General features: G+C 36.0%; 1 protein-coding gene across 14 annotated transcripts in view; it reads left to right on the top strand.

Annotated features, from left to right (window-relative positions):
• The window catches only part of CBLB (Cbl proto-oncogene B), a 234,226-nt gene that overhangs the window by 202,066 nt on the left and 19,099 nt on the right, over positions 1-13,061 (top strand). For 6 of the 14 annotated variants that reach the window (XM_002716724.6, XM_008267006.5, XM_051819100.3 and 3 more), the window contains 5 exons: positions 424-570; positions 3,388-3,485; positions 3,602-3,733; positions 6,648-6,788; positions 12,916-13,035. In XM_002716724.6, coding sequence (XP_002716770.1) covers positions 424-570; positions 3,388-3,485; positions 3,602-3,733; positions 6,648-6,788; positions 12,916-13,035 — 638 coding nt within the window. The remainder of the gene's footprint in view (positions 1-423; positions 571-3,387; positions 3,486-3,601; positions 3,734-6,647; positions 6,789-12,915; positions 13,036-13,061) is intronic. The other 8 variants (XM_089330699.1, XM_070072027.2, XM_051819102.3 and 5 more) reach the window with 3 other exon arrangements.

The raw sequence follows: 13,061 nt of genomic DNA, 5'->3' as shown, positions 1-13,061 counted from the left end.
TTTGACACTTTTATAAAGACTTCATTAATATATAAAGTAACTTTGCATGTATTTTTATCATCTTCACCATTTAAATTGGAACAAATGTTAATAGCTTAATAGCTTTGGTTTGAATGATTTTATTCATTTTCTTTTATAATGCCAACTTGTCTTTGTTTTCTTTGACAGGTTATTAGTTTTTCTTATTGTGCCATTTAAAATTATAGGTGTGAAATTTTTTATAACTGTCAGGAGAATCTTAACAAAAGATTGAAAATCCTTTCCATTTGCATTTTGTATAAGAACAGTTCCTTATATGTTACCCCATTACTGGAAAGTCAACATAAATGACAAAGTAGTTTCTTAGATTTGAGTATGTCATGTCAGAATTTCCTGTTCTGATTATTCTGCTCAAACTAGATTGGATTTTTTTCCCCCTGGTAGGTGTACTGGTCCGTTAGCAAATTCTCTTTCAGAGAAAACAAAAGACCTGGTAGAAGAAGATGATGATGAATACAAGATTCCTTCATCCCATCCTGTTTCCCTGAATTCACAACCATCTCATTGTCATAACGTAAAACCTACAGTTCGGTAAGAATGTGGACAGCTTTTTCCAACCTGACATCCACATAAGTGTTATCATTTGTGGTGTTTGTTTTACAGAGCTGAATCACATCTATTTAATTAAAAATCCTTGGTTTTCTGCCCAAAGCCTCTTCTCTCTATGTGTTATTTTATGTATTACTTTTGGAGAAAGCTAAGTATAGTGGGAGATTTTCTTGCCTTACCCACCTCCCCCAAAAATTATAGGCTAAAAAAATTTTTGGTAGACATTATGTAGTCATGAGTAATTCATACATTTTCCATAAACTGCTATAATTTATTTTATCAATTTTAAGCACATATCTCATGAAGAAAAATTAATGCTTAGAAACTACAGTATTATGAAAATGTGTTTAGACTTTCTTCATGATATAAAGACTAGTAAATTTACATAAATTTTCCAATTTGATGTGTTGCCTATTTCAATTCATATCTTCAAGAAATAGATAGATATATATATATATATATACACTCCTAAAGTTATTTCTGCTGTTTTTAATTAAGCACCATTTTACCTTTGCTTGGATCAAATAAGAATGTGAGGAATAGTAGTTTTGTTTGCTTCCCTTTTTTAGTTCCCTCTATAATGGAAATATCCTTAGTATTTGAAGTGTCAGCCACTTGAAGGTATATGAGAAGGTCTTCAAAAGTCCATGAAAAATTTACATTACCAAAAAAAATGCATGTTTCAAATTTTTTTCACCAAAATAAGCTTCTCTCTTTTTATTTTTATCATTGATTTATTTTTATTTACTTGAAATGTAGCATGACAGAGAGAGAGGGAAGAAGAGAGAGAAAGAGATCTTCCATCTGCTGGTTCATTCCCCAAATGACTGCAATGGCCAGGGCTGGACCAAGATGAAACCAGGAACCTGGAACTCCATCCAGGTCTCCAATGTTGGTGACAGGGGCTTGGGCCATCTTCCGCTGCTCTCCCACATGCCTTAGCAGAGGGCCAGGACACCAACAGACTCTCATATGGGATGCTGGTGCCACAGGTTGTAACTTAACCCATTCCACTGCAATGCCAGACCCCAAACTTAGCTTTAAATTTCATTTTGTCCTTGAACTTTTAAAAGTACTCTCATATTAGAATTATTAACAATGGGTGCTATGTATTAAAATATTAATTTGTCCTATGTGAAACATTCTGCATGTAAGTAATTGAATTAATAAGCTGTAATGTAGTAATGTTGATTTTTTGATTGGCATATATGAGGGACTCAGTAATCCAATCTCAACTTCAGAACTACTCACTCAGCTCCAGTTTTCTTTGTATTACATTCCTGGGGACATCTTTATTAGGGTGCCATTTCCCTCTGGGGTCAAGTCAATCAACTGAAAGCACCTTATGAGTGGAGTGTTCCCTTCTCAGATGAAAAAACTAAAAAAAAAATGCATTAATGCCTTTTTTCAAGTACCTCACTGAGAGTGAAAAATGCAGTAGTTGGGAAGAAGCTAATCTTAATTTTAACCAGAGGTGTCTTAATAATTGATCCTGGTTAGAATTATCAGCATTCTGCAGAATTATTAACCAGGATTGGTAACATTGTACCATCCAGGGTTTCATTTTTCAAAGGAAGAACCAAAACATTTCTTTCTAATTGCTGGTGTTTAAGACATTTGTTGATAAAATAGAATCATTTAGAAGACAAAGTAATAACTGGAAGGCAATTTATTATGTCAGAAGAACCAAATGTCCACTGATCTATTAGAGAAAAAAGTTATTCCTTCTCATCAAATATAAATTGTTATAATCTTTAGTTCCTGTGCCTCTTACAAATGTGTAGTAATTTTAAACTGAAATAGGATAAGCCTTTCTGGTCACTTTGGGTGTCTCAGTTTTTTGTTGTTGTTGTTTTTTTTTGTTTTTTTTTGTTTTTGTGCTGGAGAAATGAGAGGTATAATTTTAATCTGTTAAATTTTAATTGTATCATCCTATTAGATTTTTGGTGGCAGGCCTCCCGAAATCCTGAAAATAAACTTGAATTATAACCATCTTTAACTCCTTTCCACTGTTATAGAGAAGTAATAAATGTTGATAATCCCTAAACTTAATTGAAGTGAGTTCCTTAACTAATTTGTTCTTGAAAGCTGATGAATGAAGCATAGTTTTGTGTCCTCTCCAAAGCACTGTGGAATCTGAACATTCCTTTCCCAGTGTGGTGCCCCTCCTTTGGAATATCAGAAGTACCTTGTCAATGTGTGCAGAAAGTGAAACAGTGAATGAATAATTAAATTTAGTTTCAGGAAAAATCTGTCATTATTACGAAGATTCAATACATGATAACTATTTTTAAATGAACCATATCTGGCCCGTTGAAGAGAAGTGGCCACCAGAGAGAATAAAAATGAATTTCGATGAAGCACTCTTGTAATATCTATTCAGATATACAGTATCTCTCCATTATGGTTGTACATTTAAGAATTCAGAATAAATCAGAGAAAACTAAAATGTGAACTCTGCCTTTCTAGCTTTTTTGTTGGTTGCTAGTTATGCAGCTATACACTGAGTAGCAACAGTTCTGTAGCCATTGTAATCCTTGGTTACAGTTAAATAAATAAAAAAAAGAACAAGAGTGATTGACTATTTGTCTTCCTTGGGGTATTTACTTACATTTTTTGTCAAGGTAAGGGTAACAGTATCTAGATATTATTATTATTGGTACTATTCCTGGAAAAGGAAGTTAAATATGTTTAATTTAAAACTTTGTTATATGAACATGGATACTAGTTCCCTCTATTTCTCAAATGACTTAAAAGTAATTTTCCTTATATGACTTTTGCCCTTTGGTTTCTGTTTAGGTCTTGTGATAATGGTCATTGTATATTGAATGGAACACATGGTACGTCGTCAGAGATGAAGAAATCAAACATCCCTGAGTTAGGCATATATTTAAAGGGTATGTATAAAATATGTTCTCCTTTGTGGTCTATATCTTGATAGTCAGAATTTAAAGGCAAAATTCCATGCCCTTGTTGTACTGAAAATACATTAAGGCTTTGTGTTATCCTCTAGGAGATGTTTTTGATTCAGCCTCTGATCCAGTGCCATTACCACCTGCCAGGCCTCCAACTCGGGACAATCCAAAGCATGGTTCTTCACTCAACAGGACGCCCTCTGATTATGATCTTCTCATCCCTCCATTAGGTTAAAAACTTTAAAAAACTTTTTCACATACCCCCTCTGCCTCTTCTCTCCATGTCTGAGAATGGTCCTGAAATTAGCATGAGTTCTGCAGGTGATGGTGGTACCCAGGTTCATGTGCCCATTCTCCCTTTAGATGATTAAGTGACCATCAGCCAGCATTATTCAGGTTGTCTCTCCTATGCTTAATACAGTATAAAAACACATGAGTGCATGGTTTGTTCCCCTGAGCTTTGGTGTTCTTCAACTTTTTTTCATTAATGTTTGATGTGTTGAGATTTTCTTTAAATATAATAATTGTTCATAAATATGAACATATTTTCCAGAATGAAGTGATCCAGTGCCGCTTATCCTAAATTAATAATAGAAAATTCTATGTCTATTCAAGGAATAAACTCTGCTTTACCCCAATCATCAAAACTGCAACATTGTCAAATAACTTCAGTTTCTTTGCTTTAAGTGATGATATATGAAGTGTGTTTGTGGCACTTGGATTTTCAGCACATGTAGATGTGTGTGTGTTTTGAAGTTGTTTATGTCTTACAATAATGGTCATTGTACCTTGAGTGGAACACGTGGCACGTTGTCAGAATTGAAGATAGCAAACATACCAGAGTTAGACATATACCTAAAGGGTATGAATAAAATATATTCTCCTTTGTGATCTGTATTTTGATGGTGTTATCATCACTGCTAGTTTCATTAGTTCCAGGTAGGAAGCTCCTCAACTTGTTTTTAGAGGAAGAAAATTAGAATCTCCATGCACCTAAAGGTTTCCTAATGAGAAATCTTCATAACACAAAATACTGTGTTATGAAGTTCCATGTATAAGTTTTTCTGAATTGACTGTTAGCCTCTAGAAAAATGAAATAACCTTTTTGTTTTCTCACAAACACCATTGACCAATGTTTTGAATTACACAATTGCAATGTCTTTGTCTCCTGGTCTCTCTGTAGTTCAGGGTTTTATTCTCACTCACATTAATTGTAAGAGTTTCTCCTAACTTCCTCCTCTACAGACTTTTCTCCCTCCCACTTATTCTTGACCTGTAATCCACATCTTCATGACCTAGGTGACTGTCCCCTGGAACTTCTGTGGGATGTGAAGGATCTATATACTTGCCTATGGTTAAGTGTGACTGTGGGGCTCAAGTTTTGTTAATTTAAGTTTAAATACCTTTCTCTCTGTCTCTGTCTCTCACTGTCCACTCTGCCTGTCAAAAAAAAAAAAAAAAGGCTGGCGCCATGGCTCAATAGGCTAATCCTCCGCCTGCAGCGCCGGCACACCAGGTTCTAGTCCCGGTTGGGGCACCGGATTCTGTCCCAGTTGCTCCTCTTTCTGTCTAGCTCTCTGCTTTGGCCCGGGAGTGCAGTGGAGGATGGCCCAAGTGCTTGGGCCCTGCACCCGCATGGGAGACGAGGAGAAGTACCTGGCTCCTGGCTTCAGATCAGCACAGCGCGCCAGCCGCGGCTGCCATTGGAGGGTGAACCAACGGCAAAAGGAAGACCTTTCTCTTTGTCTCTCTCTCTCTCTGTCCACTCTGCCTGTCAAAAAAAAAAAGTTTAAATAGCTATGTATGGATGGTGACCACCTTACTGGACGATCCAGATAGATGATCTGACTGTCTTTTGAACCTCAGCATCTCACTTTGTTCATGCCATTCGCCCTGCGTAAAAGAGCCCATCCTTGCATGAATAAATGTTTCTAAGCCCTCTTGATGTTTCAGGCCTTCCTGTTTTTCAGCACTTCACTGAATGCCACTTGCCTGTATTTCTCCTCTCTCTTTCAATACATTTATTTATTTTGGGAGCAATCAAATGATTCCACCTCTGAATCATGCTTATTTGTGAATTATTATTATTATTATTATTATTATTTTTAGCTACTCTCATGGAATCCATGCTCCTTTGAGTGAGGTCTTTGTGATTTTGGTCTTCATACCACTCATGTTCCTGAGGTGGCCTCTATTGTGTAGAGACTGAGAAAGGATTTGCATAAACATGATAATTTCGTAGATAGCTGAAGCTTGGAATGATATAAAAGCTCTCCAGTATCTTCAAACATTTTAGATTTTAAAAAATGTATGGTGATTAGGGACAGTGTTATGCATGTTTTTTGTAAGGCAAACTCAATGAATAGTAAAATCGTTTTCTTTAAATAAAATAGTTTTCTTTGAATTTAAGGTCACTCGACTGCATATGAATTTTTATTACTGGAATATGTAGGTGTTTATGTAAAGACTACCTTATTCACAAGGTATTTGAGAGAACTTACAAAAATACATGCACTATGTTTTTTTAAAGATTGAGGTAAGAAAAACTATGAGTAGAATACTAAGGTGTGGAAAAGTGTGCTGTAGTAGTCTATAGTACTAAAGCTGAGGAGTATACAAATTTAAGTTACTAGCTTTTGAGTCTACCAGAAGAAGTTTTGTATTTCACTGTTCCTTAGAGATATCAGATAAGTAGAAAAATATCATATTCCTCTACTCTAGATGCCGTTCTGTATATTTTGGCAATAAGTTAAATGTATATAACATTGGTTTACAGGATTTTAAATCCAGTGGGAAAATTTTATGGGTAATTCAAGCTATTTGATGGTGTGACTCATAATAAATTTTAGTTCCAACTTCTAAGTTCCTAATATTATAAAATAAAGGTTACAAGTGATACATGAGCTGTTTCCTAACCTGCAATTCTGCATTTTATGGAAAGACCTGAGAGAAAAATTTGGCATGGTTTGCATTTATATATATGTGTTTTTCCCCAAACAGTCCCACAAAATAATTATATCACATTATCAAAGTTGCTGAACTGCTGGATAAACCCTGCAGAAAGTCAGTTGTTGCTTTTGCTTGATAAGGTGTGTCTGGATTGATGAAGTTCTGCTCTTGATATGGATCTTTCTTTAAATGCAGGTGAAGATGCTTTTGATGCCCTCCCTCCATCCCTACCGCCTCCCCCACCTCCTGCAAGGCACAGTCTCGTGGAACCTTCGAAACCTCCTGGCTCTGGTAGCCGACCATCCTCAGGACAGGACCTTTTCCTTCTTCCTTCAGGTAGGAGGGGACAAAGCCAAAGAAAACTTTTAAAGTAAAGCAGAACTATTTCTAAGATCCTACTATCAGATAAGCATTGCTTCATTCGGCTCTACTTTCCTACCTAAACACCCCGAGTGGTGAGAGTAGCAGCAGTAGGGTTTTTGTCAATTGATTGGTTTAATCCTAACGGGGTTATAAAGATAACAAGTGCAGTCGGAAATGACAGAGGGCAGAACTGGTGATGTGGAGATCATCCAGTGCTTTGTATAACCCCCTGATGCTGGCAGAGGCTTCCCTGAGAACCATAACTGCTAAGTGTTTAGGCTAATAGTAAGGGGGACAAAATTTAGACTCTTTGCCTCCCAATTTCCAATGCAAGTGTTACTTTTTAATAAGTTTTAAAGTTTTTACTAGATGTGATTTATGGTCATAATTTTATTCAAAACAAGATTTTGGTAAATTACATGGCTACAACACAAATAGAGACTTTTTCCTGAAATATCTACATTATTTTGTTTTGTTACTCTTTTTGTTTCTAACATTTCAAAGGATCTACTCCGTATTACTGTCTTCAAGGGAAAATACCATTTTTACAATAATATATTTCTAAATTTCTGAAATGAAGAAAAGAAATGAAAATGAAGAGAATTAGCAATTTAGTAAATGCCCCTTTACATTAAATAAAATGAAACTTGTTTAAGCTATTTTATTTCATTTATAGATTTGCTTGTTTTTCTTTTGCTTGGCTGCCACATAGCTCAACATCCTTCCTTATCCTAAAGTGTGGGGCTAAAATTGGGCCAAGATAGTAACCTCTGCACAGGACTCTTTCTTGTCCCTATTTTATACATGAAAGTATTCTAATTCCATTTTCAAGACTGTCGACATAACATTGATAACCCATACTTTTAGGAAAACTACAGCACTTTTTTTTTTCTTTTCCTGTCTTTCATAATATTAACATGACAAGCTTCTCGTCTGGTGCCTGATCCTTTGTGACCTCCACTGTGACAATTAGTTTCATTCATTTTAAAGCCGTATATATTAGCTCTCCTCCTTTTCAAGAGAAGCTGATCCTATTACATAATATCACGGAACATCAAAAGTCTCTTTTGACTCATAAATAAGCATTTGGGTGTCATTTTGCAGAGTATTTAATACATTATACTCTCGAAAGAAATACAGTGAAAGATTCATGACAGCAGTTCTTCACCCTAAGGACTGAACTTGTTGAAAGGATTCTCTTTAGATATTAAAGTTCAGCTCAGTAATTTTAGAACCATAAAAAGCAAGCAAAGCTTTTTGGTGAGTTTAAACTATGTCTGTGTGTGGATTTTACTGCTTCTGTTTTCACTATAGTTCCATCTGTGGAATACTGGTCCTATTTAATGAGTCTTTTCTAACCATTATGAAGACGTAATTTCCTTGAGGAGATACTTATCCCTAATTAAAGGCAAAGGACAGATGCCTTAGAAAAAGAGGTTGGGTTTTCTTATATTATATTAAATACCTCATCAGAGCTACATTCTGTGCCTTGCACAATTGAGCCATGCCCAGCTTTCCAAATGTGTAGCCCATTGAGTTCTCTATAGTAGCAGTTTTCAAATTGCAGGGTCCTGTGTTTCTGTATAGAAACCCCAGGGCTCCTGTAGATCAAGAATGGAAGCAAAGCAGAGACATAGCTTTGGTTCTTCTTTTATCTATTTTCTATTTTCAGGACTCCGTATAAGACATCTTTTGGCAAAATAGTAATGCTCACTGCTGTCCATGAGCCATCTCTTCTGGACAGGCTAGTCATATCTAAACAAAATATGGAGGCCTTCACAAAAACTCCACTATTTCCTATGTCCAAAGCCAAGGCTATTTCTAGTGTATATGTAATTTTTTTCTGTGTTACACAAAAAAAAAAAAGGCACTTCTTTTGTGCTGGTGTGTAGAAATAGAAACTCCTACATCTGCTTTGTGCCAGGGCCAGTGTTCGAGGAACAAAGCAGAGGCTGTTTTTAAGTCTTTCTCACACCCATGACTGAGCACACAAAATCCATAACGTGTCTTGCAGCCTGATTCTGCAGCACCTTTAAGTCTGAGAGGCACTGGGCAAGCGTATAACCAAAGAAAAGCACCACATGTTACTATATTAAACTAAAGAAACAGAGGTGTTCAGCCAAGAGAAGACAAGACCTTGGATATAGGTTAGAATTGTCTTCAACTGCAGTGTTTATGAAAGAAAAATTCTATTTCATGTCACCCAGAGGGTAGAAGACTAATGAATGCTGTTAATAAAAATTATATTCATCATAAAGAGAAAACATTTCCTAAATTGTTGAGAATTGTTCTACCTCAGGGAAGTATGAATTCTCCAGCAGTGGAGGGTTTTAGTCAGTGGCTTTCATGAAATGTTGGAGAATTTATGAAGATGAGTCAAAGAGTAAGAGCAGCATGAGGGAAAAACTTTGGTATGTGTTAATGGTTCTTTTTTTTTTTTTGGCTTTTAATTTTATATTTTCTAATTTATTCCACAAGCAATTTCACATTTAAAATTCTTTTCTAAAGTATATTACTTACCAGTTTAATAAACTTAATATACTTTCAAATCCACATTTCTTTGTGGTTGTTGTTTTCTCCAGAAATCTTTTATTTAAGGTATAGGAACATAGTGATCTTTAAACCTCTTGCAGCAATTAGGTTCTGCACTGATGTGCTCTTTGAAAATGTGTGGGATAACTGATAAATCTTCCAGATGGTTTATGGATAGCTGCAGAAGGAATAGGTCATTGTTTAAACTGTTCAGTTTTACTTTCCTCTTTTTCTATGCTTGAATAAAAAATTTGAAAGTATTTCAGATAATGAAAAGAAAAAGAATTCCATGTTACTTCCTCTCAAAGATAAACACTGATAGGTTTCCTTCCATTTTTTGTCAATTTCTGCGTAAGTTGATGTTTCTGTAAAATTTATATCACATAATATCTATTGTTTATAACTTTTTCCCACTTTCTGTGTCACGAGCATTGTTCATGCTGTTAAATATTCTTAAAAAAAGATTTATTTCTTTATTTGAATGTCAAAGTTAGAGAGAGAGAGAGGGAGAGGCAGAGAGAAAGAGACAGATCTTCCATCTGCTGATTTACCCTCTACTTGCTTCCAATGGCCAGGGCTGGGCCAGGCCAAAGCTAAGAGTTTGTTCCAGGTCTCCCACATAGGTGTCAGGAGCCCAAATGCTTGGGCAATACTCCAATGCTTTTCGCAGGCCACTAGCAGGGAGCTGGCTCAGAAATGAAGAAGCCAGACATGAACTGGCGCTGATATGGTGCCACACCACAGCCCCTGTTAAATATTCTTACACAACAAGCTATTGATTGATGCATATTTTTTCACTTCTTTTTTGGATAGCAAATTCTCTCCTCCTAGTCATTCCTTATTTTGCATCATCTCTAAACATTAAATTTTCAGTTTTGCATTGCATACTTTAAACCACAGGCAATAGTACTTTGGATTTTAAAACATATTGATCCCACTGTGTGTATTCATTCACTTCTCAAACATCTCTATATAAATGACACATTGCCTATGGTAGTTTCAGTTTGTATATTTCAATACTAAATGTGGATAGGAATTTTTATATTAATTAGTCTGTGAAGAATTTATTTTAGAAAGGTTTTATAGCTGCCCAAAATTTCCTTATCAGAGGACAGCTAGTAATTACTGTGTCCTGTGTAGTAATTGTGCTGTGTATATCTAAGCCTTTGAAGCATGAATGCTTCCAACGCTACAGCTTGCTAAAGAGCACAGTTTACTCTCCACCTGACCATAGCTGCTTAACATTCCAAAGAACATGGTAGTGATTCGAGCCATAAATAAATATTTCTGATTTTTATGGCCTTTGTAAGTAAAATAGCATAATGGAGCAATGTCATACCAACTGTGTTTGTAGTCTCACCTACTTATGGCTCTGAAATACATCCAGAATTTACCTTTAAGTTTTAAATAAGTAGATGTGATTAGAAATACCCTAAGTATATCTGACTAACTTTTATATACTAAGGAATAAAAAAAACATGTTATAAAAGACAACCATGGGGCCGGTGCTGTGGCACAGTAGGGTGGGCCACCACTTGTAGTGCCAGCATCCCATGTGGGTGCGGGTTCATGTCCTGGCTGCTCCTCTTCCAGTCCAGCTCTCTGCTGTGGTGGAAGATGGCCCAAGTGCTTGGACCCCTGCACCTGGGTGGGAGGCATGGAAGAAGATCCTGGCTCCTGGCTTCGGATCAGCCCAGCTCCAGCCGTTGCGGCCATTTGAGGAGTGAACCAGCAGATAGAATACCTTTCTGTCTCTTCCTCTCTCTCTCTGTAACTCTACCTCTCAAATAAGTGCACAAGAACATTTTTTATTGAATATTTAAAAATAAATGTTTAATAGCAGGCATTTGACCCAGTATTTGAGATGCACTCAAACTACATCTGAGTGCCTGTGATTCCTGGCCCTGGCTCCTGGCTCCTGGCTCCTGGCTATGGGTCCTGCGAATGCAGAACTGAGAGGAAGTAGTAATGGCTTAAATAATTGGGTTCCTGAAACCACAGGGGAGACATGGATTGAGTTCCAGACTTGAGCTTCAAACCCAGCATAGTCCTGGCTCTTGCAGACATTTGAGGGGTGAACTAGTGGCAGGTGGATCATTCCCCACCTCAGCCCCCAAATAAAAAATTAATAAAATTAAAATAGTTAATACAAATCTTTGGGAAATTTCAAAATTCATGCAGAAATTATCATATTCAATTCATTTGTTTCTCCAAATAAACCAATTCACCATTTGTTGCATTATATTTAAATTATCTTCTCATTCCTGCCTAAAATTTTTCAACAGAATTCATGAGATTGGAACATCAAATCTTCAAATATTGAAAACTCAATATCTGAGAGTTCTTTTAATCTTAGAATTAATGAAAGCAAGTTAAGTGGTCTTGAATTATCATGGAGCAATATGTTTTAAAATCCATGCGTAGTTTTTTTTTCATAGTAGGCATTTTTCCATGAAGATTTTGAAGACCCCTGATATGTCAGCAGTGACAAAAATCTCCTTTCCTCCTTCTAGTCCCACTTATAAATATCATTAGAAGTAGCAAAGTAACCTGATTTGTCTGTAACTCATGTCTTTCCCTATTTCACATGCCTTCTCCTTAATGATGAGGGCAGTTTAAAAAATCATGTTTTACTATATATTTAAAACTTAATAATGTCACACTTTTTTAATAGTTAAATTTTATTCAATGAGCCAACTAACAATGATGGCTAGCATAAGATTCCTAATATGCTATAGTGTTATTAGAAAATGGCTTATATATACAAAAAAAATCTCAAATTTAAGATCTCTTTTACAGATTTTATCTGCCTAATGCTTAGACAGACTTAAGTGATTTGATAATATTCTTACAGTCAAAAATTTAAACCCATTTTTTTTCACTTTTACTTTGTAACAACTTTGATTCATTGTTTAGGACAGATTAGAACAGAAAATCAAACTTAGAAGATATTTCTCGTCATCAAAAATTGTGCAATTAGGGGACAGTGCTATTGCATAGCAGGTAAAGCCATTACCTGCAGTGACCGCCTCCTATATGGGTGCCTGTTCCAGTCCCTTCTACTCCACTTCTGATCTAGCTCCCTGCTAATGGCTGGAGAAAAGCAGCGGAAGATGACCCAAGGACTTGGGGCTGCCTCCCATGTGGGGAGACCCTGATGAATATCTTGGCTCCTGGCTTTGGCCTGGAACAGCCCTGGCCATTGAGGCTGTTTGGGGAGTGAACCGGCAGATGGAAGATCTTTATGTCTCTCCCTCAGTCTGTAACTCTGACTTTCAAATAAATGAATAAATCTTTTCTAAAAAAAAATCTTACAATTAAGAGATGAAAAATATAAATATAAAATCAGTGGGTTTATTATCTAGAAAGAATTGGGAAGAATATTGAGCAACTGATGAATAAATTAGAAAATATGTAGGCAGATTCAAAATGGTTCTTCTTAGTCATGAAATTAATTTGTGGATTTATTTTTGAAACCTTTCATCTTTGTAGAAAATTTCTGTGATATTTTCTTTAGGCATTTGATAGAGATCATCCTTTTAAGTTGAAAATTATCTTTATTTTTAAGATCCCTTTTTTGATCCAGCAAGTGGCCAAGTTCCTTTGCCTCCTGCTAGGAGATTACCAGGTGAAAATGTCAAATCCAACAGAACATCACAGGACTATGACCAGCTTCCTTCATCTTCAGGTGAGTGCCTAATAACAGTAATAAGA

The sequence above is a fragment of the Oryctolagus cuniculus genome, chromosome 4 (assembly GCF_051225735.1).
Source record: "Oryctolagus cuniculus isolate XC-2025 breed Fujian yellow rabbit chromosome 4, ASM5122573v1, whole genome shotgun sequence".
In the NCBI taxonomy this organism is placed as follows: Eukaryota; Metazoa; Chordata; class Mammalia; order Lagomorpha; family Leporidae; genus Oryctolagus; species Oryctolagus cuniculus.
The sequence above is the reverse complement of the archived record's forward strand: the minus strand, read 5'-3'. Positions and strand labels throughout refer to the sequence as shown.